The following is a 26,753-nucleotide window of genomic DNA, read 5'->3' as shown; positions in this document are numbered from 1 at the left end:
AATGAACGCCATACACGTAAAGACTAAAAGAGTGTCAACTTTAGGGTTGCCATCTTTTTTATCATTTTGAATAGAAACATTTAAATTAAAAATTTAAAAATAAGCTCTGTACGTTAAATAATTCAAACAAAATTTTTTTATCTTTTTTTACATGATTACTTTTTTAATTACATTTTTTTCGAGTTTTAAAAGTGCAAATAGTCCAAGAAAATTGACAATTGGTCAGTGTATTTGATTTAAATTTTGAAACGTGCAGTTTTTCAACTTAATGTTGCTGGGATATTATAATATATATTTATACATTTGATTTCGCCTTTTTTAGGAGTTTGAAGTTTCTATCTTCAATAATGAATCCGGAAAGGAAATTATGAAAACAAAATGACACAAATATGTTGTTCAAGCTTATTTTAACCACAAAATGCCAATAAACTTAACAAAGTTTTTTAAGGCTTGTTGCAGCTTGTTATACCATGCATATATGTAATATGCAAGGTATACTATGTTTGTAACGCTTGAAAATATTGATGCTACGAACAAAATTTTGGTATAGGTGTTCATAGTATCACGTAATTAGTCCATTTCCGGTTGTCTGTCCGTCTGTCCGTCTGCCTGTCAATACTCTAACTCAAAAACGAAAAGAGATATCAACATGAAATTTTTACAGCATATTCAGAGCGTAAAAAGTGAGGTCGAGTTCGTAAATGAGCATCATAAGTTAATTGGGTCTTGGGTCCGTAGGACCCATCTTGTAAAACACTAAGAGATAGAACAAAATATTAAATGTAAAAAATGTTCCTTATAAAAAACAAAACAACTTTTGTTTGAAACATTTTTTCGTAAACATCATTGTTTATCCGTGAGAGCGCAAATTAGGCGTAAATTGTATAGTATCTATTATATGAAAATGTCAGTTATATTAGTTATGTATGTGTGACATGTATGTATGTGTAATGTGGCAGTGTAATCAACACTGTTTATGTATGGTATTTCAACAATTAACTCAGTCAATTGTTTGTTTTCACTTGTATTTTTTTTTCTAAAAATTGATCAGTTTTAGACTACATATTTAACATATTTGTATAAAAAAAATTGCTTATATAAGTACTTATGTATTAAATCAAAAATTCTTTTGTATACTTTCACAAAATTTAAAGGCCTTGTTATGATTTAATTTATAAAGACAACCCTAATATAATTCATACATTACGTTTTCCAAGTTGTGCTTGTTTTTAATTACTTTTAAAAAAAATTGTGTCATTTGGTGGGAAATTTTTAATTTGTTAATTATACTTTTTTTATTTATTTATCTAAGGAAAAAGAGACAAGATAACAATTTATTATTCATTCAAACTAAATTTACTAATTTAAAAAACAAAAATAATTCAACAAGATATGAATTTGTAAACATATCATTCCGTATTTAAATAACAATTTTGAGAACAAATTGTGTTTCTTCTAAAATAAAAGGAGCGAATATATACATTTTTTTCATGTATTTACAATAGCTAAAAGTAGAACTTTGTAATGGCTCGCGAATGGTAACAAATAAAATATATATATCTAAAATAAAATTATACTTCAATTATTGACAAATATTTTTTATTTAATTGTTTCTCAACAAACGTTTATTTTTTTAAAACATTGTTGTAAACCAGGATCCATGTTATTATCCGCTGTGAAAATATTCAATTCATTTTTTATTTTATATTTATGACAAATACAACAAAACCCATCTTTATTAATTTGTAAATCAAACCAACGACGATGACATACATTACATACTTCAAAATTCAAATTCTTTTGAGCAATCTCAAATTTTTCTGCATACATTTTAAAATTAATATCATCTTGATAAAGATATAATTCTTCTTGATCTCTTTTTCTTGGTTTCCGATGATCACGCATTAATGATCAATTACGATCACACTCTTTACGACCCGTCAACGTACGACGTTGGTCAAGACCCAATTGACCTACGTTGCTCATTTACGAACTCTACCTCACTTTTTACGTCTTAAGATATCTCTTTTTTTGAGAAATCGTGATGACAGACGGACAGAAGACAGACGTCAGACGACAGACAGACAGACATACGGAAATGGACTAATTAGGTAATTCTATGAACACCTAAACCAAGTAAGCCAATTTTTTCGACCAATTTTTTCGTAGCATCAATATTTTTAAGCGTTACAAACTTGGGACTAAACTTAATATGCTATGTATTTTTCATATACATGGTATAAAAATAAGGTAATATCAGTACTTGTATCCGTGGGTAGATTTGTTTTTACTTATTTAGTTACATTTAATAATAATTAAATATTTTTTATTTTTCTTAACAATATTGTTTTTATTATTGTATAAAACTGTTGTTTACTCATTTATTTGTTTATTTTTTGTGAACGGTGACTGACGATGTAATTATGTATGTACCAAAATATATGAGAAACGTACGAGTATACGCTATCGTACAATATGGGAATGAGGATTGCTTTACTTGTACATAAGTCATTGTAGTAACAACTTCTAAACTTAATCAATCTTACTGTATAGTTATAATTTATACATAGTGTGCTTTTTTTACAAGACTTTCAAAAAGCATTGCACTTCTCCGTGATTTAGAGAATTACAGCAGGTGGTACAAGTAAATTTAAGTTGGAAATGTTCCTTATAAATGAAACATTTTCTTGAAATGAAGAATTTGTGTTTTTTTATGAAAATTTTAGAAAAAACATTAAAAAATAAATTTTAAAAGCGAATTTTACACAACTGATATTCAAAACTAGACAATGAGATAGCACTATTACAATGTTAAAAGACTGTCTTTGTTCTTACTTTCGATTTCGGCCCAATTAATTATTAGATCGATTTTACGCCCCCGAAACCTCCTACATACTAAGTTTCATAAAAATCTTTGAAGTCGTTTCCATATAAATATATGTATATATATATATATATATATATATATATATATATATATATATATATATATATATATATATATATATATATATATATATATATATGGAAACGACTTCAATGATTTTCATGAAATTTAGTATTCAGGGAGTTTTTGGGACGAAAAATCGATCTAGCTAGGTTTCATTTTTAAAAAAAGGTGTAACGGCATAGCTTGTTTAAATATATAAGAATTGCGTCTTTAAATATATAAAATTTCGATTACCAAGTAGAACCAGGCTGACTGATCCACCCTGTTCTAACATTTAACTGACTGACTGTTATAACTGTTATCTATATGCAATATACAAGCTGTGTAACAATTTTCAGCTTTAATAAATTCATTTAAATACCACGAAAATCATAAATGAATCTTACTTATTAATTGTACATAAATAGGGGATGACACAAGCTCTGTTCTAACACCTAACTGACTGACAGTCATAACTGTTATTTATATACAATATACAATATGTATAACAATTTTCGGCTTTAGTAAATTCATTAAATACCACGAAAAACATAACCGTTTCGATATCATATATCTGACCCCTTGGCTCTTAATCCATAAGTTTTTTACACAAATGCAGTTACATTTTACAATTTATAACTGCTCAGTAGAACTGTCCATTTACAGAAATCTGTAAAAAGTTTTTCCTCTATCTCTATCGGTTTGGGTATAAATTGATTTTTAAATGACCTTGAATGTCATTTTTCTCTTTTTCAAATCCGAGGGAACTCTAATACTTTTTGAAAACTCTGTATGTATAATATATTACAAGCAAAAAGTTTGTGTTAACCATTATGAAAATTAACTGAGAGGAAAATATTAAAATAAAAAATAATAACCGTTTTTAATACTAGAAAACAGTTTTGCTTATTATTTATTTATCGTGTAAATTTTAATTTTAGAGTTTTTGTTTAGTTTTTGATTTGATTAACGGAAATGACATTAGCGAAATTTAGTGATTCGACCGGGACCTATTTTGAACGTCTTTTAATGTATTTAAAAGTTGCATGAGTTTTCATCGAATGTTTTGTTTTTTTTATTATTAAGCGTAAAATATTTGAACAAATTGCCATTCACATTAACTTAATCATATCTGAGTATGTACTGCTCCTATATAAATGAAAAACTGACCGTAATTTCCTTGTTTTCTTAAACTAATTATGTTTAAATAAATTTTTTTTATCGTTTTTGTGATCTAAATAATGTATTTCTTCTAAATGTCGATTTCTTTTAAATAGTAATTTATTGTAAATAGCTATTTTATTTAAATCTTCACGTTTATGTCTCGAAAACTTACGATAGGTATCGAAAAATTATAATTTTACTTTTCATTTAATTTTCTAACGGAATTCGTTATCAACATCGAAAAGTTAATTTGAAATATTTCCAATTATTTTAGAATAAACTATCGTAATGGAAACTAAGTTTTTGATCAATTTTTCTTTTTTTTTACCCACTTTAATCTGTTCGCACCGTTTTCCTTCTTTGCTCAATTGATACTTAAGCACTAGATATTTTTGTAAATAATTTTTTTTAAAACTCAATTATTCGCGGGATATTTAAACACTCAACTCAACACTGTCAGTTGTATTGTTATGTGTTTTCTCAATTTCTGTGGTTGCTTGGACCTAATTGGATTCAAGTTCTAATTTGGTTCAAGTTAATATAGATAAATAAATTTAACTTTAGTGTATTATTTTAAATAGAGACAGAAAAGTGTCTTAAAAGCGTGTCACATAGGTCGACAAAATCTTATTTGTAGTAGGTACAAATATACAGCTTCTACTAAACACGTATACTATTCAGTTATTTGTTGTTGGGGATACATTGATATAATTTTCCGTGCATATGAATATAAAATATCTGTGTCAGTAGCGTAATTTATATTTTTATTGTACTTAGTTCATATTTAAGTTGGGAACAGTAAAAGTAGTTTTTCAAAGATTGATACTTTTGTGAATATTTATTTTCAAATTGTGTTGATCTCAAAATAGAGACAAACTCCTTTAGTGACCATGAGAACACACAGCATACGGTTATAAATAATAATTTGGCGATGAAGATGTACCATAATTCATCTTTAACAATTCAAGGATTTTTCTATAGTCCCGGCAAAATTCGTCGTGGGGCATGAATAATTTTCGGATCTAAAATTTTTGCAAGATATCGCTTGAACGTAAAAGTGCAGTTTGCCGATGGGTAACCCCGTAGGATATTGTTCAAACTAATTTTTTTTAAACAAATAAGTAATATTGATCGAATCGCTTCGAAAAAATTTTAATCATATAATTGGCAAAAATTAACTAAAAATATTCTAGACATTTTTCTCTCCAGTTTTCGAGTAAAAAATTCGTAAAATTTGAAAAAACGCGATTTTTACGGTTTTTATCTCTCAAAATCAGATTTGTAATATGTATAAAATTTTATTTGTAGTTTAAGGCCTACTCAACAGAGCTTGATTGTTAATTTTTAATAGAGCGCGAAACGCTATCCAAAAATACCTCGAAATAAAGTTAAATTAACAGAATAGTTCGAAAAATTTCATTTTCCGGGGAATTGCTTTGTGGAAAATTGCGTTGGGACTTTATTTTGAGTCGATTGGTGAAACATGTATCGAACAGAAAATCAGTATTTTTGGGTGGTTTTTCGCGCGTTCTCTTAATAATTAACCTCTTAAAATGCAATTGGGCCAATAAATTTTGCGGGATGTTGTTGAGTAAGCTCTACATAAATACAAACTTTATACATATTACTGACTTTTGAAGGGATGAAAATCTTAAAAATCGCGTTTTTTCAAATTTTACGAATTTTATACTCGAAAACTGGAGGGCTTGGAGAAAAATATCAATTTCACACACATTTTGTGTGCTAATTCCATTCAATTGTAAATATAATTGCTTTATATTATTAAATGCTTCACAATGATGTCAATTGTCAATTATCACTCTGTGTGTAGATGTAGAATAGAAATATTGGATACGTCACTGACAAATATTGTCATATAAAAGTTATAATCGAATAGTAAAAGGTCGCGTAGCACCAGCAACACGGTATTTATAATATTTTATGCGTACATAATAAATATATCTATGTATGTTGTATAATATGTTATGTGTATATCATTCAAATCTCTATACATAAATTTTATTATTGAACTTGTACATACATATATGTAGTACTTAGTATACTAACAGTACGTATCGAGCTATGGTTGTTTTAAGAATCGCAACATAAATTTTATTGAACTCTATTCAGATGTGTAATCTTCCCAGTATTAGTTTAGTCATCTGGTAGTTTTACCTAAAAAATTTTCCGGAGTTTTTAAGTTGATCGCGCTGCCTTTTTGGAAAAATGGTGTTGAAAAGCAGTTTTTTGATAAAATCTCCTTTCCGAGTAATTTTACGAAGAAAATATAAAATTACACTTGAAATATTTCCTAAAATTCCGTAAAATTAATAGTTTTGGCGTACGAGCGCCGCAAAGTGTTACTTAATACGTGTTTTCGCGGAATCACTTGTTACCATACCCAACTTGAGGTAGAGTAAGCGGCGCGTTTTTTAATGTGGTTTAAATCCTTTTTCCTCAACTACAGCTTCTTCACCATCAGTTAGTAGATTTTAGGAAATTAAATAGTTTCCCTTATTAGAAGCCAGGGCTCAATGAACGCAAACTAATAATTCTATTGACGTTTGCCTGCAAACAGTTTTTTAACAACATATGATACCTTATGTGTAGGGACTCGATAAAAACTTGAATGAAAAATTGACTTCTATTATAATAAAGGAAACATACCACTTTGAGAGAGAAACTTTATTTTTTTTTTTAGTATTAAGAAACCGGAACGTTGTAGAAAATCACTTAAACAATAATTTACCCTCTGATATTTTTTTCTTTAAAAATAATATTTACGAAAGTTGATTTTATGAATTTAAATAATATTAAAAAAGAAAAAATTATTTTCTGAATTTCGTATTCTGATCTCAGTACTTCTTGCATAGAGAGCGAGTATTTAATCTCTAAGCTGCACATCTCTGTTGAAATAGAATAAGTTATATAGAAGTGTATTAGGTAGTTATAGACAGTTTCACAAATGTTCATCTGTATAATTGACGGTATAGTTGCATATGAAACAGCAGGTGTAAAGCAAAGAAATTCATTACCGTGAAACTTGAATTGTTGTGATGGTCTAAATAATTCTTAAAGTTTCTTAAGGAGATATGTTTAAAATATATATCATCATCATTTTTTATTTGAACAAAAGCTGAAATTATAAAAAAACGTAAGAAAGAAAATAATAATAAATCAATTAACATGTACTATCCGAGAGTGTAATTTTTTGTGGACTAGTTTTAGAAAATTAAAAAAAAATCTATTTTCTCGGATAAACATTCAATAAGAATGGAATTGTCAAAGTTGGAAAGATCTTTTTGATATTTTGTATACAGTCATAATTGTTAATTTCGAGTAACTTTTTTTAGTAACATTCTGTCAACTTTTAAAAACGAAGGGTAGTTTATTATTTAGAAGTTTTAAATATACCTACATACTTTTCATAATAAGCAAAACTTCTTTTAAAGATTGACTTTTTTTCTTAAAATACAAAATAAGAAAATTTACAAGTATAGTTACCTCTATCCGGGGACACACTGTATATAAATATATATACAACAATTGCTCGTTTAAATATATAAGATTGGAATGTAGTATTTTTGAATGAACTATATGCACATTATTAAATATATATATATATTTTTTTTTATATAAGAACTTCCATGTACATTTTATTTTACTTGTTAATATTGATTTTTTTATGTTTCGTATTATTATTAAATGCTTAAAAATTCAAAATGTAATAAAATAACTGTAAGTTTCTTTCATCTTTGTAATATTTCATTTATTTTATGAATTCTCTACGAACATTCGAAAATATTAATAATATAATATCAATAAACATATTAGAAATTGTTATATTTTTTTTATTATTTAAGATCTCTATATACTCTGTCACACGAGGTTCTGGATGGAATTTGAAATAAATGTTATAATTTTTATAACTCCTTGCAAAAAAGAGTACACGACGCTTTTTTATATTTATTTCAGTAACAGATGATATTGTAGGTGAGTTCGCTAGAGCAAATTCATAAAATTAAAACAAAAGAAATTAATCTATAAAAATCTTGATTTCTATACACGCCATCAGCATCGGCATCGAATTTTTTGTGAGCAATAGTTAAACTGAAAAAAAAAAAATAACGACAACTTCATTCCGAAGTTGGCCGTTTCATATTGAAATAAAGTAAAATACTTTCAAGCAATTGCCTAACGATTGTAACAAGTACAGCTAAATATTTGTTTTTACAGTAGAATGGGATTGAATTTAAAATATGAATTCATTGGTACAAAATCACTGAAGGTTAATAAACAAAATCATAACTTTGAAAGCTGGTGCTTTCCATGTGGTCCCATCAATTTGATCCGGTCCAAACAATGGTCATCCATGGGAAAACCATATAAGTCTTAAATTTGCATTTAGTATGTGTGAGACAAATGTACGAATAACTCAATATCCCGCCAACCGATTTCGATTATTCTTTTTTTAGTGACAAACTAGTTTGTGTACTTAAACCGACTTAAAAAAAAAACTATTCCAAATCAAATAAATAAATATGCTCTAAAAAGTAAAAAAGTAACGATACTATAATTTACTTACTTATATACTAACTATAATTTACTAACTTATATTAGCGTTATTTTTTTACTTTCTAGTGCATATTTATTTGATTTGGAATAAAAAAAAGTCTGAGTATACCATATGTTTGAATATTTCGAGAAAATTAAAGAACTTTATTTTTTGAAGAAAAGCAATTAAAATAAAATTATTAAAAATAGAGTGTTTGATGTTGGCTATTCGTTCATCTTCAGACAAGCTTACCTCAGAAAATCTTGAAATTTTCCATTTATTTAGACTTTTAACTTTTGTTAAAAATAAAATCAGATTAAAATCTCTTAGATTTTTACTTGATTTAAAAGAATTATGAGGAGGGTAGATTAATTTTGTATAACTTGATGAATTTAGACGAAAGGTAAGAATACAATTTGCCGATATCTTCAACAATAATAATTAAACCAAAATTTTCAATCTTTGTTATTTCGAAAACTTTCAAGCGTCCTTAATGGTTTTTTTATTTCTTTATGAAGATCTACTCATACTACCTTAAATCAAAGAGTAAAATATCTAAGTTAATTTAATCTAATTTTTACATAAGTTAATGACTAAATTCATCGGAAAATTCAAGATTTTCTGAAATAAGTTAACCTGAAAACGAACGACTAATCAACATTCAATATTTTATTTATGGTAATTATAATTTAATACTATTGATGCTGATAACTAACATATTCTCTATTATGTAAACATGATATTGTGTTGTTAAGGTATATCGGATGTCTAATTATTATCATATAAGAGATTGGAAGCCTTATCATTTCACACAGGTCAATATTAATGAGTTTCATGACCTGTCGTTACATTTGCCTGTCTTGTTGCGTTTTATTTCTTTTACATGAGTTGCTCAAATTTATAATTTAATTATTTTAGGTTTCAAAACGTCTGATTTATTTCCTTTTTAAAAATCCCAAGGACTTGAATGAATTTTCGTAAGTAAATTTTCTCTTAAAAAAAAAGTTTGCTCTTCATTCACCAGTACGTGTATTGTGTTCTGTAATATGAAACAGATTAGAATGATTAAAGGTAGTTTATGTATGGTAGACGAAAAATTAATTTTTTTCTTCTTTATCGGCATATTTCAATTTTTATGGTGGAACAACAGAACTTCAACAAATGGTAGATAACGTTAAAATAATGATAATTACTCAGTACACTTATAGCCGGGAAAACCACCTTTTTTAAATACTGAAATGAAATTTAAAAAAAAGAATTCTGACTGCCAAACCAGCTGTTTACAAAAGTTTGGCACACAGTAGAAACTAAAGCTCTTTCATGATTTAAATTTAAATGGTCAACAACTACGAGAACCAGTAGTGAAAACTTGAAATTGTGAAAATGAAACTTTAATTTACTTTAGGTTATTTTATTTGCAATGAAGTCAGTGGCATAAGAAATTTTTTCGACATTGGGCCTTGTTTTCGCAAATTATCACCTAAAACTATAAATCATAATGGATTCTTAGGTCAAATTGTCAAAATTTCAACAATCTGTATCTAGAAAAGAAGACTTTTCCGGCTATATATTTATTGAGAAATTATCATTATTTTAACTTTATCTACTATTTGCTGAAGTCCTGTTGTTATAGCTTGGGTCACCTTGTACAACTGTAAAAAAGGTCAATGTTTGCCCTGATGCATTGCACCACACTCCATTTTTCTCCTTCCCTGTGATGTGAGTTTCATAACCGTACGATTTTTCATTTTCAAGATATGAGCATATTTGCAAGCCGGAAATTGTACAATTTTTGTAAAATCTGACACATAAAACTTCTTGACTAGAAATGTAGTGAGGAAAGTCATAGGATCAGTAAAGGGAAAGTTTGGGTTGCCTAACTTACGTGAGCCTTGTTTGCGCCTTATTAGTTTCAATAAAGGCAAAACCCCTTGTGTATGATGATCTAAACTTAGCTCGGGGCTCAAATAGAGCATACCTAATGTCAAACTTGCGTTAAGTAAAGCCTTCACACCAGGCCCATGTTTTGGACGTAACGCAGTTCTCCCTAATTTCCAAACTGAAGCCTAATCAGAAAGCGTTACGTCCTGAACGTGAGAAATTTCAAGTCGGGTTATACACTAAAACATATTCAACCCTTCAGTTCCATTTTACTTGATTACTGCCAAAAATACGTTAAATTTTGTAGAAATTATTTTTTTTACAAAATTTATGATAAGATAAAAATAATTTATTTTGAATTTTCGTAGATTACTTCTTAGAGGGAAAAAATTGAATTTTTTAAAGAGCGTTACAGTTTTGAAATATTGTGTATTTTTGACGAAACAAAAAGTGTTGGGTTTGTTTAGTGTAGGTATGATAATCTTTTAGTCAATTTTAAAGATAATTTTCTTCGTCTACTCGCTATTTTTTCACTTTTCTATTGAACATACTGATTTGATATTCTATTGAAGAAACCATTTTATTCGTTGGTATGAAACGAATAGAACTTTTCAATGGAAATACATATTATCAAAAAAAAAGAGCTATTGTGTAAATGTTTTTACAATGAACCTGAGATGACTATGATGACTGAAGAAACAACACACATTGTATTAGGTGTAGGTAGTAATAATAGTGACTACTATACTTTCTATCATCACGGACTGACTCCATCCATACTGGATTTACTACTCACTGGATAGTAGTGAGTGTCATGAAATCATGAATAATTCATTATCTAGCAGCACAAATCCTTGCAAACAGAAAACTTGCGATTTATATATATTTTCTGTTTACATTAATAATATCAAATTAGTTTAATGTGTTGAGACATCTTGTCGTAAAAAGTAAATGATCATAGTGATGCTAGATGTCGTATTGTCATATCATATGCATTACTCTGTTTCATCCATCCGTGTCTGTTTTTTTATTACGAGCAAGTGAATATATGCAAATCACTTGTGTCATCTATCCATTCAGTTCATTATACATACATTTTTATTTAAGTGTTATATAATACATGTGCAATATATTTGGAGAAAATTTGAAATCAGTGGGAATCTGTAATATCTAATATAAAGGAAATTAAAATATTATTTTGAAATTAAACGTATTGGGTCTCTTATTTATGTGTGTGCATCAATAAGGCAAGAATACAAATGATGTTTTTAATCATTTTTAATACTTTACATCCATTATTCCTAATATGTTAACGAGACTGCTCATTTCAATATATTAACGCATTTTCCATTTTCTTATGTAAAAATAAGGGAAAACAAGTGCAAACAAACAATTAACAAACAATTGTTAATTGTTGAAATACCAAGTGTAGACAATGTAAGTGACTCAATCGTTTGTTTTTTTTACGTCATGCAAATAAAGAAATATATCATTCACTCTTACATAGCCACACACATGTAACTGATATTCCCATATAATACATCACTGTTTACCTCGCGAGTAAACACAGTGATGTTTACGAAAAAATATTTCAAACAAAAGTTTATATTATTGTAAGGAACATTTTTTACATTTAAACTTTAGTTCTATCTCTAACGATTTACAAGATTTACAAGATCGTGTTGACAAACAAACGGACAAACAACCGAAAACGGACTAATTAGGTGATTTTATGAACATATGTACCAAAATTTAGTTGGTAGTATCAATATTTTCAAGCGTTACAAACTTGGGACTAAACTTAATATATCTTTTATATATTTCATATACATGGTATAAAAATTACACAACGCCCAGGAATAAAGCCCGGTTCAATTCTCAACATCAGTGTAATTTTTCGAATCTTTCTGTTTATTTATAAAAGAAATTGCTGTAATTGAGAAGATGAATGGAATAAGGCGTAAGATCGTAAAGTGTAGAGAAAAACGCTAACAAAGATGAACATATATAATTGGAGCCAATATATGTTTTTCAAGGGCCCTTACTTTTTAAGGTATATTGCGAGCTATAGTCTCGCCATCTGTGAGTGAATTATACGATTATACGAGTGATCAGAAATCTTAGTCTGTTATGTCAGAAAAATAAATGTTCGTGTAGTTGTTGAACGGATGTTGTAGGTCGCTGGTTGAAAGGCATCGTTTAGTAAAAAGGCTAGGCTGTTAATGGAACGGCTAATTAAGATAGTTGGCTGCGGCATATTTTCAATAAGCTCATAATTTTTTTTGTATGAATAAATGAAAACATTTTTGACTGTTAAAATTATTCCATTAAGCTATGTAAGAGTAACAAAAACCCACCTATTATCTCCACGTTCATTTGCAGAGAACCCAAACCTAAGCAAACTTTTCCGAGTGTTTTTTATATAAAAATCTGCCATACTTTAAAATGTTTTGAAAGACTGACATAATTTATCTCTAACGCAATGTATCTTAAGAGTTTAGCGATCCATTTTTTCAATACCGTAATTTCCCATCCTTACGCGGTAGTTGGTACCGTACGAGAGCCGCGTTAGTAGAATTCGCGTTAGTCCAGGTATACGTTGTGCATATACTTCGACTGTATAATTCTACTGGATACCGTTTAAAATAGGCCGATTTTAAAATCGCGTTGCTCTGAATTATCGTCGCATTATCGAAGTCGGAGTAGTGTAAGCCGAAGTATTACTGTAATAGTTAAGGTCGTGATCATATGAACTTAATCCACATCGCACACTGACTTAGAAATGATAATAAGAAATATTATTACACGTTCTATATGATTTTGATCAAATCTTGATGGTAATTCAATTGGGCGACCTGAAAAATATCTGACTGACAGTTATGCACTTGGATCCATTACATTAGATCTATTATATGCTCTAGATATTTCATTATACCTTTAACATCACCCGTCTCTGACGAAGTGAAACTATGAATCTTTTGAAATTTCTTTACCTGGTCCAATTTATGGAAAAAGAATTCGAAAATCGGTTAGATCAATTGTTGACTATAACATAAAAAAGTGTGAAGCATTTCACTTAGCAAGACAGTATAAAGAGTGGTGTGTATTTTACCTACTCGTTGCCGTCCGTATTCATTATTCATTCACGGTTGGCATCGTGTACATGGACGAAGTGTAAAGATTTGAATGGAATTTTTATGAATGAAAACAAAACAAAAAGGTGTTGAATTGATTGCATTGAAAAGACGATAGTTTTTGTTTTTAATAAGTTTGTAATGTTCTTTACAGATTAAACAATCGTCTTACATAGTGGGTGGTGATTGGTTGTCCCTTTTTTGAGAAAAATAATAAAATTTATTAATTAAACAACTGTAAAAATTGAAAGTACTTTTAATTTATAAACATTACAATCTTAATTCTTTTTTAAGAACAGGACATTAAAACAAATTATGCTACTTCCAATCGTAATTTTGGTTTGTTTTGATGAATTTAAAGCACCCAAATTTTCCACACAATTTTAAGATTACCATGACGTAAGTGAAAGTGATATGAAAATATTTACATTGTAGACGTGATAAATTTTAGTTAATTTTTTCATTCTAAGTCCACTATTTGCATTTGTATATACCAATAAAGTGCCCATTAAAAACTTTTAACTGAAATTAAAATCCACATTTGCAAATTGGATTTCAACTTATAGTCACTACTGAAAGTGCTTGATCTGGGACAATTGATTTATTTTTTAGATAATTCAAAACTTCTTAACCTACTATCCTTACATGATATAAAAGCAAGACGCCCTCCGTGTCTGACTGTTTTTTCGCTAACTTCTTCTAAACCATGTAACGGATTTTGAAACAATTTTCATTTTCATGTAAATTTCAATTTCTGGTTTGGTATAAAGACAGATAATAATATTACAGTATTGAATAGAGCTATCCACCAGATGTATTGTAATACCGCCCACCAGTATGAGATTGACGCCCATACTGCATTGACTCGTCCACCATAACTATTGCTAATGTTACTATTCCCTCAATTGCCAAATCAATATGGCGTCCACAACGATACTGAAATGATATGTGATATTTACAAAAAATTTATTACCGTGCAGATAATTTTTTCTTTATGTAAAGTAAATCCTAAATTAAAAGATGCGAAGCCGTATCGAATCGCTAATGTTAAATAAGAACTTGAGGTTACTAAATATTTTCTTTTCGAAATATTTAATAATCAATCGACTAAAAATGTTTTCCATTTGATTTATGAAGGTTTCGAAAATTAAAAGTGGAAATAAAAACTAATTTTGATTTGCAACCGACTTTATAATTACTTCCATCTATTAAATTACAACACACAATGCTCAATAAATATATTTTCCAGTAGATTATTTCAAGGTAGATTCGTATATGTTATTTGTGTGTAATAGATCGTGAGCCCATAATGAAGCGAAATATCTATGATATTGATATTTAAAATTGATATAGGCTAGTGCAATTTAATATAAAAACAAGTCCAGCATTTTATCCAAAATTGTCCTGGCGCTCGTACATTCTTAATAAGGCTCCAAATAAGGTTTATAATCTTAAAATAGTATTATGATATTGTTTTTAACTCCCCAACTAAAAAAGAGGTGTTATAAGTTTGACCGCTATGTGCGTGTGTGTGTGTGTGTCTGTCTGTCTGTCTTTGGCATTGTAGCGCTTAAACGGATGAACAGATTTTGATTTTTTTGGTTTTGTTTGAAAGGTAATTTAATGGAGAGTTCTTAGCTTTCAAGTGCGAATTTGGGGGTTCAGTACCCGAAAAAAACTAAAAAATGGCGCTGATCTTCCAAATCGGCTCAGTTTGGAAAAGTTTTTAAAGAAAAAGGCAATTTAATGGAGAGTGTTCTGAGATATGTTTCAAATGCTAGTTTAGGGTACCGCAGCCGAAAAATTTGTCGGGGTTTTTTTTAAACTTTGTAAATTTCACTTGTGTTTAACTGAAAAAGTATGTTAATGTTACAAAAGAATATGAGTACAATGCCGGTCATTTAAGCCAATACACCGCCAATCGAACTGGATCTTCCCGATTTTAATTATATTTTAATATAAAATCAAAAAATTTGACTTCCAAAAGACATTCAGGTCACAAATTAAAACTTCATTATTCACTCTATTAACAAACCTTTAAATGATAGACAAAAATAATCATTGTAATTTCGCTTCATTATGGGCTCTCAGTCTATAATATTAGGAGCACATCTTTGAACTAAATGATAATTTACAAATGAAAATGGTGTTTAGGGAAGTGGGAAATGTTCATTATTGTAAAGTGATTATATTACCACGAAATTTCAGGTATATTCTGATTATTTCCTTGGCAGGAAACCAATAGTGCAACTATTCAATCTCAAACCAGATATATAGTAGACCTACCTATCTCCTCAACATATGTAGGTACACCTACCTACATGAGTACATCTATGTAAATATATTGTGTTAAATGGTTGTTGAATAAAATTGTATGTAATTTAAGTTGTTGTGGGTTCATTTGAGTATTGATTGTTTGTAAGTTGTACACGTATTTGTTGAGGGCAGAATAGCACTAGCACCAGTGATAGCGAATGAATCTATCAACCTGACACTGCAAACAAAAATTACCATTTATTAAAAATTACAGACAACATTAATACATTTATACTATTAGCGAATTGCAGAAGGAAATGGAGCTATTGCTTTTATACTGATGATAGAATTTTGGAAAAATTTCTTCAAATCGATCCTACCTAATTGATGTCAAAACTGACCATCGTTAAATATATATATATATATATATATATATATATATATATATATATATATATATATATATATATATATATATATATATATATATTGGTATTTGAAAGGTCAAGTTCGTTAATGAGAAAAATCGACCGATAGAAAAGAGGTGGGGCTGAGCAAATTATAAAATTTTGAATTTTTTCAAAATAAAAAAATTTTTGTATTTTTTTGTCAGTTTTAAGCAAAAAAGTACTCTTGTGATTTTTTCGATGAAAATTCGATTTTTAGAAAAATGTGTTATTTTTTCAATCTCTGAGGGAATTCGCTACAAATTTTTTTAACTGATAAAGGTTTTTTTTTTCAAGGGTTATAATTACGATCAAATATTTAAACTTTGGGGAAAAATTATGAAAACCTCAACTTAAAAATAAACTACTAATTCATTATAAGAATAAAAATATTTAAAATTTGCCAATTTACCTAGATAATTTAATGCCCATAGTATAAAACATTGCTTCGAGATGGTGATTATTTTGATTCTGCAACAAAGGAATAGATGAATTATAAAATCAGTTAAGGTAGTACGAGCGCCAGGGCAGTTTAGACTCAATTTGTCTTAGAAAAGTAGTGTTCAACTAAGCTTAGCTCCAATTGACATACATCACTTTTTTCAACTTAAAATTTAGGTATCATTTTTCTTAACTAAATAGTTCTCAAATCAATTGTTGAAACGGTATATCTATAATCGATAATGTCTTATTGATTTTTAATTAAATATTTCATAATATATTTTTGTTTGTTTCAGTGGATCTTTTGCAAATGTTGGAATTCAACGTAACCGTTTCATTTCCTGCCGCTCCATTGTTAACAGTTATTTTGGCATTAGTTGGTAAGTTAACATATTTTCACAGTTAATCGAAGATTATAGTAGTTATTTGTATTAATTAGTTCAGTTATTATTCGAAGGCAAATTATGTATAAACATTTGAGAGTGTAAATTTATGATTTAATTAGTAAAGAGGAAACAGTTATTCACTGAACAGAAGAAACATTAAGAACAAAATGTGTCAAATTTGATATATGCCACGAAATATAAGGTTCATATCGTATTTATTGCAACGAAGAAAATATTCTCTTTATGTTTAAGTGAAATTTTTAAAGTCTTCAAGTTATTATTTTCCTCTATAATTTGTTTCAACAAACTAATTACAACAAATTTTTTCAAATAATAATGTCTTCAATAAAAAATTTTCTCGGTAATATTCGATGTTACTATATACAATTTATTGCATGATAAAGCCAAATTATCTGTTTGCTTCTTCGAAGAGAGACTTTCTATAAATGAATATCAACTTCATTTTTGGACTAATTGTTGCCACGCAGATCGCCTCAAATCATTATAAATGCTTACTTCTTCCCTAGATAGAAATAAAAGTTTAAGAAAAGGTGAAATAAAAGTTTTGAATCTTATTTCAGATTTCCCTTCAAAAATTTATCCATAATCCTTCATGACAAGGAATAATAATTGCATATTTTTATTGGATAAGCTTGCGCATTAAACTGCGGAAGGAACAACCTTGCATTGTTTCAATTATTGTTTATAAACAGAATTCAGAAAATTTCAAAATTCTCAATTTTTTTAATTATAAATACGTATTTCGACTACAATATAGTCATCATCGGTAAGAATTCATCAATCGTAATTGTTCCCCTGAAAGATGCTACTCGTTGCTAATTTGGTAACTGTTTGTGCACTATGAACTCTTTTTGAATACTACCAGTATCTTGATCTACTTTTTCTGAACTTGAAATATGAAGGGTCATCTCTATAGGCTTAGGGAGAAACTTATTTGTTGAAGCAAAAAAGCTTCAACATTTTTAAGTCGCATGAAAAAAAAGTTAATTATAATTCATCTTTCTGTTTCTACAACTGAAAAATTATATCTTATTTACAAGATAAAAATAGAACAAGAGGGGTTTTTGAACACCCGAAGTATGTTCCTTTCGTATAAATAACTGTATTAGTAATTAATTATAAATATTAGTTTTGTAGTACGCTACCTTGCAGGTTTAGTGTAATTTTTATACCATGTATATGAAATATACCAAGGTATATTAAGTTTAGTCCCAAGTTTGTAACGCTTAAAAATATTGATGCTACGAAAAAATTTTGGTTTAGATGTTCATAGAATCACCTAATTAATCCATTTCCGTATGTCTGTCTGTCGTCTGTCGTCTGTCCGTATGTCATCACGATTACTCATAAACGAAAAGAGATATCTAGCTGAAATTATAGTGTGCTTAAGACGTGCTTAAGACGTAAAAAGTGAGGTAGAGTTCGTAAATGAGCAACATAGGTCAATTGGGTCTTGGGTCCGTTGGACCCATCTTGTAAACCGTTATAGATAGAACAAATGTTTAAATGTAAAAAATGTCCGTTATTAAAAAATTAACAACTTTTGTTTGAAACATTTTCTTGTAAACATCACTGTTTACCCACGAGGGCGCTAATTAGGTAAAAATTTTGTAGTGTATTAATATGGGAATATCAGCTATATGTGTGTGGCTATTTAAGAGTGGAAATGTTTCTTTATTTACGTGACGTCAAAAAACAAACGATTGCGTCATCAAAACTGTCTATACATGGTATTTCAACAATTAACTCGCTCAATTGTTTGTTTTCACTTGTTTTTCTTTTTCTCTCGATACTTTTTGCATTTCTGTGCGTTGGTAATTCTGAAAATTTGTAATATTTATTTAAAAAGTGAAATACTTGTTTTATTGTTTAAAGAATTAAATATTATTGCTATTTTAACTCTATACTTAACAAACAAATCATAACGTGCGATAAGAAACATAATTCCAAAACTCGTAAATTGCTTACTAAAAATGTTAAATCCGTTAGTAAAAAGTTTGTCCAGTTTGTGTTTTTTGCCAACGGGCCATAATAATTGTGTATCAAGAATGATAAATTGTTAATTTTAATGATATAAATAATTAAATTATTCATGGATGATTTTGTAATTTCATACCTTGTTGTTTCCGTCCATATATACGAAAAAAAAAACCAGTAGATATGTTTAACAAAATGAAATATTACATTATGAACACACTACGATTTTTATATTATGTATGTAACTTGTGCCTTCTGTTTGTTGCCTTCCACATGTTTTAGACAAAATTCTATTCGTTTTTATTTATTGTGAATTGTTTTAACAATAATAAAACGTTTATTTTCATTTTCTTTTCATCCTTTTCTCTATTTATCTTTTGTTGGAGATGTATCTTAATGTATTTTACGTACTTGGTTTATTGGGTTTTGAGGTTAAAATCTTAGGGCCATAGTGCAGGCCGTAGTCATGGATATGCTTGGGCAGGCTTAACTTCCCCTGAAAAACGTAGTGCTTGCTCTACCCGATAGCAAAAGCTTGCTAAGGATTTCGAAACTTCGAGTTAATAATAATGAAGAATAAGTATTATTATTTACTAGAACAATGTTTCGTAGCGTAAATATTTTATTGAGAGTGGTTTTTAGTTTTTATACCATGTATGTATGAAATATACATAGTATATTTAGTTTAGTCCCAAGTTTGTAACGCTTAAAAATATTAATGCTACGAAAAAAATTTTGGTATAGGTAAATCGATCCAAAATATAGTTTTTTTTTTTTTTTTGAAAATTACTAGGCCAATCGCCAAATAAACTCGATTTTTGAATTTCTTGGGTCAAAATTAAATTATAAACTGAGTTTTATCAAATTCCGAAACAAATAATTTTTTACGATTTTTTCGAATTTTTCTAAGGGGTCATAAGGTCATTTGGGTCTTTGCTTCGTAGGACCTATCTTGTAAACCGTTAGAGATAGAACAAAAATTTAAATGTAAAAAATGTTCCTTATAAAATATTAAACAACATTTTTCGTAAACATCAGTGTTTACCCGTGAGAGCACAAAATTGTATCGTATGTATGTTATGGTTATATCAGTTATTAGTTTATGATGAAATATGTATTTTATTGATAAATTTATTTATGTGCTTGTTAAGAAAATACCATTTTTGTGAAATCTTCTTAGCTGGAGAGTCTAATTAGATACTAGTTGGAGCTAACAATTCTGCTCACATTGAAAAATCCTGTTTATTATGTAATCAATAAAGTTGATGAACAAAGTATTCCAAAGAAAATTATTTTGGGGAACGATAGAAATATGAAAAAATGGCACTCTATTGCTGAGAGTCTAAACCTTAGTATAATCGCCTTTTCAAATATAGTGTAAGGCTTATAAGAAGAGATTAAATAATTTGTTCATTTAAAGTTTCGTTGAAAGAAAGTTTGTTAGACGCTTTTCATGTAACACATTGTACAGTTGAATGTGTACAATTAGTTTATAACACAATTAGGTAGTTTGTGTATGCTTTAATTGTTTAAACACATGTTAGTCTAGCACATTTTGGCGCTAAATTATTCTAAAATTATTTTTTAGAAATTGCTACAATATTTTTCATCCGATTAATTATCTTGTAAATATAATCTTTTTAAAACTGAAAGTTCCAAACGCATTTTTGATTAATAATTTTTTCCGAACTTTGTTTATCATTTTCAATTAAAGGGAAATAAATGTTAGTTATGAACATTTCCCATTATCAAGATTCAAATATAACTCAATTTGCTTTCAAAGACTTGGAACAAACGTGGAAAATCGTTGATTTTTCCTAAATTACTCTTATTTTCTGCGCATGATAAATTTTTTATTCTATAGTAGGTAAAAAGCTAAAAATTGGTAAAGGTAGCATTCCTGTACCCTACTATAATAAATATTAATAGCTCTTACAAAAGTAAATTTTGGTTCTTGCAATTTTTATACTATGCATATATGCAATATATACATAGTATATTAAGTTTAGTCCCAAGTTTGTAACGCTTAAAAATATTGATGCTACGAAAAAAATTTTGGTATAGAATTATCTAATTAGTCTATTTTCGGTTGTCCGTCCGCCTGTGAACACGATAACTCAAAAACGAAAAGACAATATATTAAGCTAAAATTTTTACAGCGCACTCAGGACGTAAAAAATTTGTTTTCGAGTTCGTAAATGAGCAACATTGATCAATTGGGTCTTGCGTCCATAGGACCCATCTTGTAAACCGTTAGAACAAGAACAGGTTAGGGATAGAACAAAAAATAAAATGTAAAAAATGTTTCTTATAAAAAATAAACAACTTTTGTTTGAACATTTTTTTTGTAAACATCACTGTTTATTCACGAGGCCACACATTAGATGCAAATTTTATAGTATGTTTTAATATGGGATTATCATTAATGTATGTGTGGCAAGTATAGGTATATGTGTAACGTGATAATGTAATCAACACTGTCTATACATGGTATTTCTACAATTAACTCAGTCAAATGTTTTCACTTGTTTTTTTTTTGTGAATAATTATTTTACAGAAAGCTGGTCAGAGGATAAATTATTCAATGAATCGTTTAATTGATTTAACTTTGCTAATTATCAAATGTTCCTAATATGTCCATAAAAATTTCAATTTTTATTATTCTTTTGCTCCCAATGCTCCACATTTTCATGTTTTCATGTTACTACACAACAATGAGATAAGGTGAACTGGCATTAATTAAAAATTTTTCTTATTACACTTCTCTGACTATGTAAAGATATGTTGAAAATTTAGATATGTTGAATTTTTGAATTTTCGGACCGATTACAAGAACTTTCTTATGGGAAGTTAAAATTTCGTGTTTCTATTATCATTGACCTGGAAATATTTAATAAACCAATGTTTTCATTTATGAATTTCGAAAAATTTAATAAATATTAATTTCAACTATATACAAAAATAATTCATCACTCATGTTCGTTTTTTTCTATTAATTTTTGTTTTATAATTTTTTCCATTTAATTTTTTAATTTTGGGAAATGGGATAAAAATAAACATATAAACGAAATTAATATTATTTTTATTTATGTAAAGAGAAAAAAAAAATTGTAAAATTTCAACTTTTTTGTTTGGTTCGGTTCGTACGTAAATTGTATGGATTCACACACACATATATTTTTCAATTTGCTTTGAACGTTTAAAAAAAAAATTCGAGTGTGGTGATACCTTTTTTTATTTATATAAAAAAAAAAACATATATTAAATTTATTCTTTTCATAAAATACAAATATTTGTTCCTTAGAGCAAGCAACACACAGCTCAGGTGGGGTCCTTATTGTATATTTTCATGGAACATATAAAGTGTTGTTATACAAGGTGGCGCTATGTTACATTTCAAATGTTTTTATAAAAAATTAGAATTTCATTTATAATAATATATGAGAGAGAAAAGAAAAACCAAAAATATGACTTGATGAAAAAATTATAATATTAGCCCGAATATAATCGTGCGAAATCCGATTGCTTAACCAGCTGCAGTATAATTTAATTATTATACGATGTATATATATCAAGGTATTCTAAATTAAGTCCCAGATTTACTGCACTTAAAGATATTGATGCTACGAACAAAGTTTAGGTAATAGACGAATCATTTTAGATTAAACAAGGCTAAAATGAAGAATTTTTATGTACCTCAACCTATCGGGCCAGTTTTTTTAAAAAAATGTTCAGGAAGGTCCATATATCAAATTCTACATCTAATTTTTTGTCGCTAGAAAGTTTGACCATTGCTATGGACCAAAAAAGGCCATTATTAGAATAGGTGATTTTTGAAAATTTCAAAACATTGAAAATATCCAACAAAATGGGCCAGAAACGTACATTTGGTGGTTTTCGGGATCGCTGATCACTATTCTGAAGTCAGAATTTGGATATACTCCCCCCTCCTGGGGTAATTCACTCTGCTGGTCCAAATTGAATATTGACAGAAAATTGCAGTGTTAGGTCAACGAAGGGCGAAAAACCCTAAGAAGGGGGAAGAACTCTTTTCGTTTTTGAGTTATCGTGATCACAGACGAACAGGCGGGCAACCGAAAACTAAGGACAAGTAAGTACAATCTGGTACAACATAGTCCGTTAAGGCTATGTATTTTTGAAACACCTATATATTTTGTTAACCCACCCTACTTCGAGGTTTCATTGTGTATATTACATAAAGCACGACAGCGACAAGTATAAACATACGCAAATATGCTCGATATAGAATGTTAGACATTGGACTCTGTTTGTGCAATAATTTTAGCTTTAATAAACTGGCAAACACATAATTACAAAAAATCATTATGGTGGTGTTTTCTTCAGCGTAGTTTTCGCTACTTTTTGATTTGGTTATCCGAAACGAGAACTCGAGTACAAAGTCTCGGGGGACAAACAATTATTGGATTTTAATACTAAGAAAGACTCTATCTAGCGGAAATAAAAAGAATTATACTTTGCAACGCCCATAGATACATATTATTTAACACATATTTTGTTGAAAATTTTTATAAAACATTAAAATAATTGTTTTAATTTTAATTTGGGTTATTATGTCGTTCAAAAAAGTAAATCGCGAGTTAATTTTTTATAAATTTCCAAATTATAATCAGGAAATAAAAATTTCACTAGCAATAATAAAATTAAATCTAAAAATTTATATGAAAATGTTTCAAATTGTAAATCAAAAACAAAAAAATATAAATTTTAAGGTTTAGTATGAAAAAATTCTATGTAAAAAATTTATATAACAAGAGAAACTACAAAGTTTATATAAAAGGGTAGGAAAAATATCGCAATTATAAAAGACTTGGAAGCAAATTTGGCACAGCACATTTATTATAGATGTATAATGAAGTAGGCATCTTTAGTCTTTTTATTCAATGAAAAAATCAGCAGAGTGTATAAAGTATGGTTTACATTTCGTTTACTCGTGGCGCCGATATCTAAGCGTTAAAATAGCGAGTAAATGCTTTCTGGAATAATAGTATATGTATGATCTATCCACTCTGTATATATTGTATGTAATTATGTTGTTGTTTTTGTTGTATTGTTACTTCATATAAAATCAATCATTGTTTGTTGACGGATCAAAAATTGTTAGTAGCTAGTTGAACATACCGGATGAAACGGCTGACATCTAGGACATATTGATTCGTGATTGATTATATTAGGTTATTCAATATTTTTATTTAATGAAAAATAACTTATTTTTGTATTATTATGTTTGTAAATGAAATAATCATAATATTTGTTCATTTGTATTAAATGTACGTAGTTTATAGTAGCTTATCTTATCAGAAAGCAGGTAGGCTTAAGACTGGTTGCTATAAATCATACTCAACGTAAATACCATTGGTTATTGGGGAGTAAGACCTAAAATGGGTTCGAGTGGGACTTAAAAACCTTTAATTTAGATATAGTTTAAATGTGAATTACTGATTCTTCGACCACATTTTTGCTTCAAGACTGGAATTTTTCTCGAAAGGAATTTCATGTTCGAGCCATCGAATATTATGCATTGGTATTGTATGCGCATGGATAACCCAGGAAGACCGGGAATTTTCAAAAATTTCCTATAACATAATTTTGTCATATATACGTGTCTTGACAGTTTTGTTCATTTAGCAACATTGGTTTTCTTTTCTACAACGAATGATGATTCGTGGTTTTTACATGTTGTAATCAATCCGGACAAATTACTTCAACATTTTTTATACTCTAGTTTAAATTAATATTCAATACAGAACAAAAAGTATATTCAATTGAAAAAGTTGGCTGTCATATAAAATATTTAAATTTGGAAACCTTAGGAATGATTTTATACAAATGTTTTTGTTTTGGTTTTTTAATATTTCAAATAATTTGTAATGTTTTTTATTTGGTTACGCATAGTTAATCATTATTTTAAAATAATTTTGGCAAAGGCATAATTGTTACCTGACTCGGAACTCCGGAAAATGAAGAGAAAAATTCGCATGAGATGGATGCGTCGCTTAATTTCACAAAAATTCACAATAGGGGATCAGACAAAATTTTTTTTATCACTTCAGATGAAGACTTGCCGAATAGAAAAGTGAAGTTTTAAAAAAAAAAATCTTTCCTAGCATGTAAGATTTGAACGTTGCGAATTCCTACTTAAACAAAGAGGAAGATGCCCACTAGTGACGTCATTCGTTTTTTAATCAATTTTAATTTCACTTTCAAATCATGTCATGGTGTCATGGTGTCTAGTCTAGATTTATATTTTTATGGGTAATATGGCTAATTCGACATCAGGATTATCCCCTATTCACCAAAACTCGATCTCTTAATTCCAAACAGAGGGGAGACAGGCCCAAAATTGAAATAATTGATATTAACATTAATAGTATTCTTTGATAGTAAAATTCTTATGGAGTAGAAAAGCCGCTTTTTTGTTAAGTAGAAATATTTGGTAGTTATTTTTAATTTTAATTACTATTGTTAAAAAGTAAAATTATATTGCATACTAAATACTTAAACATTGAATTACTTAAAAGTAGTTTTATTTCAGTAAGAAAATTAAAAAGCAGTAGAAAAATAAAAAGTAATTCCATTTCCTATTTCTCTCAGATAACGTTATAAAGATGGTCCCAATTTGACTATTGTCGAGTAAAGGTACTAACTACGTTATGTTTAAATAAATACATGATTTACTTAAAATGTAACCTTTGGCTATTAACCACATAACGCACGTATTACACACATACTTGTGACTGAACTGGAGTCAGCAGTTGTATCACTGATATGGTAGTTACTATTAGTACACTTTTTGTTACTCGTACTTTTTACTCATATTTTCTCAAAAAATATACACTTATGGATCATATTGGAGGTTGACGGGAAGTTGAAGTGTGTCTGTGTATGTGTGTATGTGTTATAAATCCATTTCTTTGCCAAATATAATACAATTTATAGTGCTCCTGATTGAATTAAATGGACTGAAATATGTATGGAGGGGGATCCCCAAAGGGGAAAAGTTTTTTATAGATGTTTTTAAAGCTTTGCATATCTCTACAGCTTCTTTAAATTAGTATCAGTGCCTTTAAGAGGTTTCACTCTCTCGTTTTTTATATCGAAGCTGTAGAGTTAGAACACTAAAATCAATAGTAATCCATATGTTGCTGATTCAAATATGACTTGAAGAAATCTATTTTTTTTTAAATAAACCTATTAGCAGGTATAAACCTTTTATTTTTTTTACCTATTCGTGTAGTTGTGACAATCACATTAGTATTTTGTTATACTATCAATATTATTCAAAACAACAATATTTCTAATTTGTTAGACAATATATTACTCTCATACAAACAACTCATGCGTTTATGTCAACTTTACCACTCAACCCCGTATGGTAGTTGTATCACATTCTTGGCACTATTCGCCATATATGATCTCGCGGAGAAGTTGAGAGAACCTCATATCGGTTGGTATTTTTTTCAGTGTGTATATGATAAAATGGAGTGTAACTCTGCTTCAGGTTTTTTAAACGAAATGTAAAAT

The 26,753-nt window shown here is 28.5% G+C and overlaps 1 protein-coding gene across 2 annotated transcripts in view; it reads left to right on the top strand.

The window, feature by feature from the left end:
• LOC123299121 (membralin) overlaps window positions 1-26,753 on the top strand; it is a 194,711-nt gene that overhangs the window by 31,860 nt on the left and 136,098 nt on the right. For both annotated transcript variants that reach the window (XM_044881361.1, XM_044881362.1), the window contains exon 6: window positions 17,103-17,186. In XM_044881361.1, coding sequence (XP_044737296.1) covers window positions 17,103-17,186 — 84 coding nt within the window. The remainder of the gene's footprint in view (window positions 1-17,102; window positions 17,187-26,753) is intronic.

The sequence above is a fragment of the Chrysoperla carnea genome, chromosome 4 (assembly GCF_905475395.1).
Source record: "Chrysoperla carnea chromosome 4, inChrCarn1.1, whole genome shotgun sequence".
Lineage (NCBI taxonomy): Eukaryota > Metazoa > Arthropoda > Insecta > Neuroptera > Chrysopidae > Chrysoperla > Chrysoperla carnea.
The sequence above is the reverse complement of the archived record's forward strand: the minus strand, read 5'-3'. Positions and strand labels throughout refer to the sequence as shown.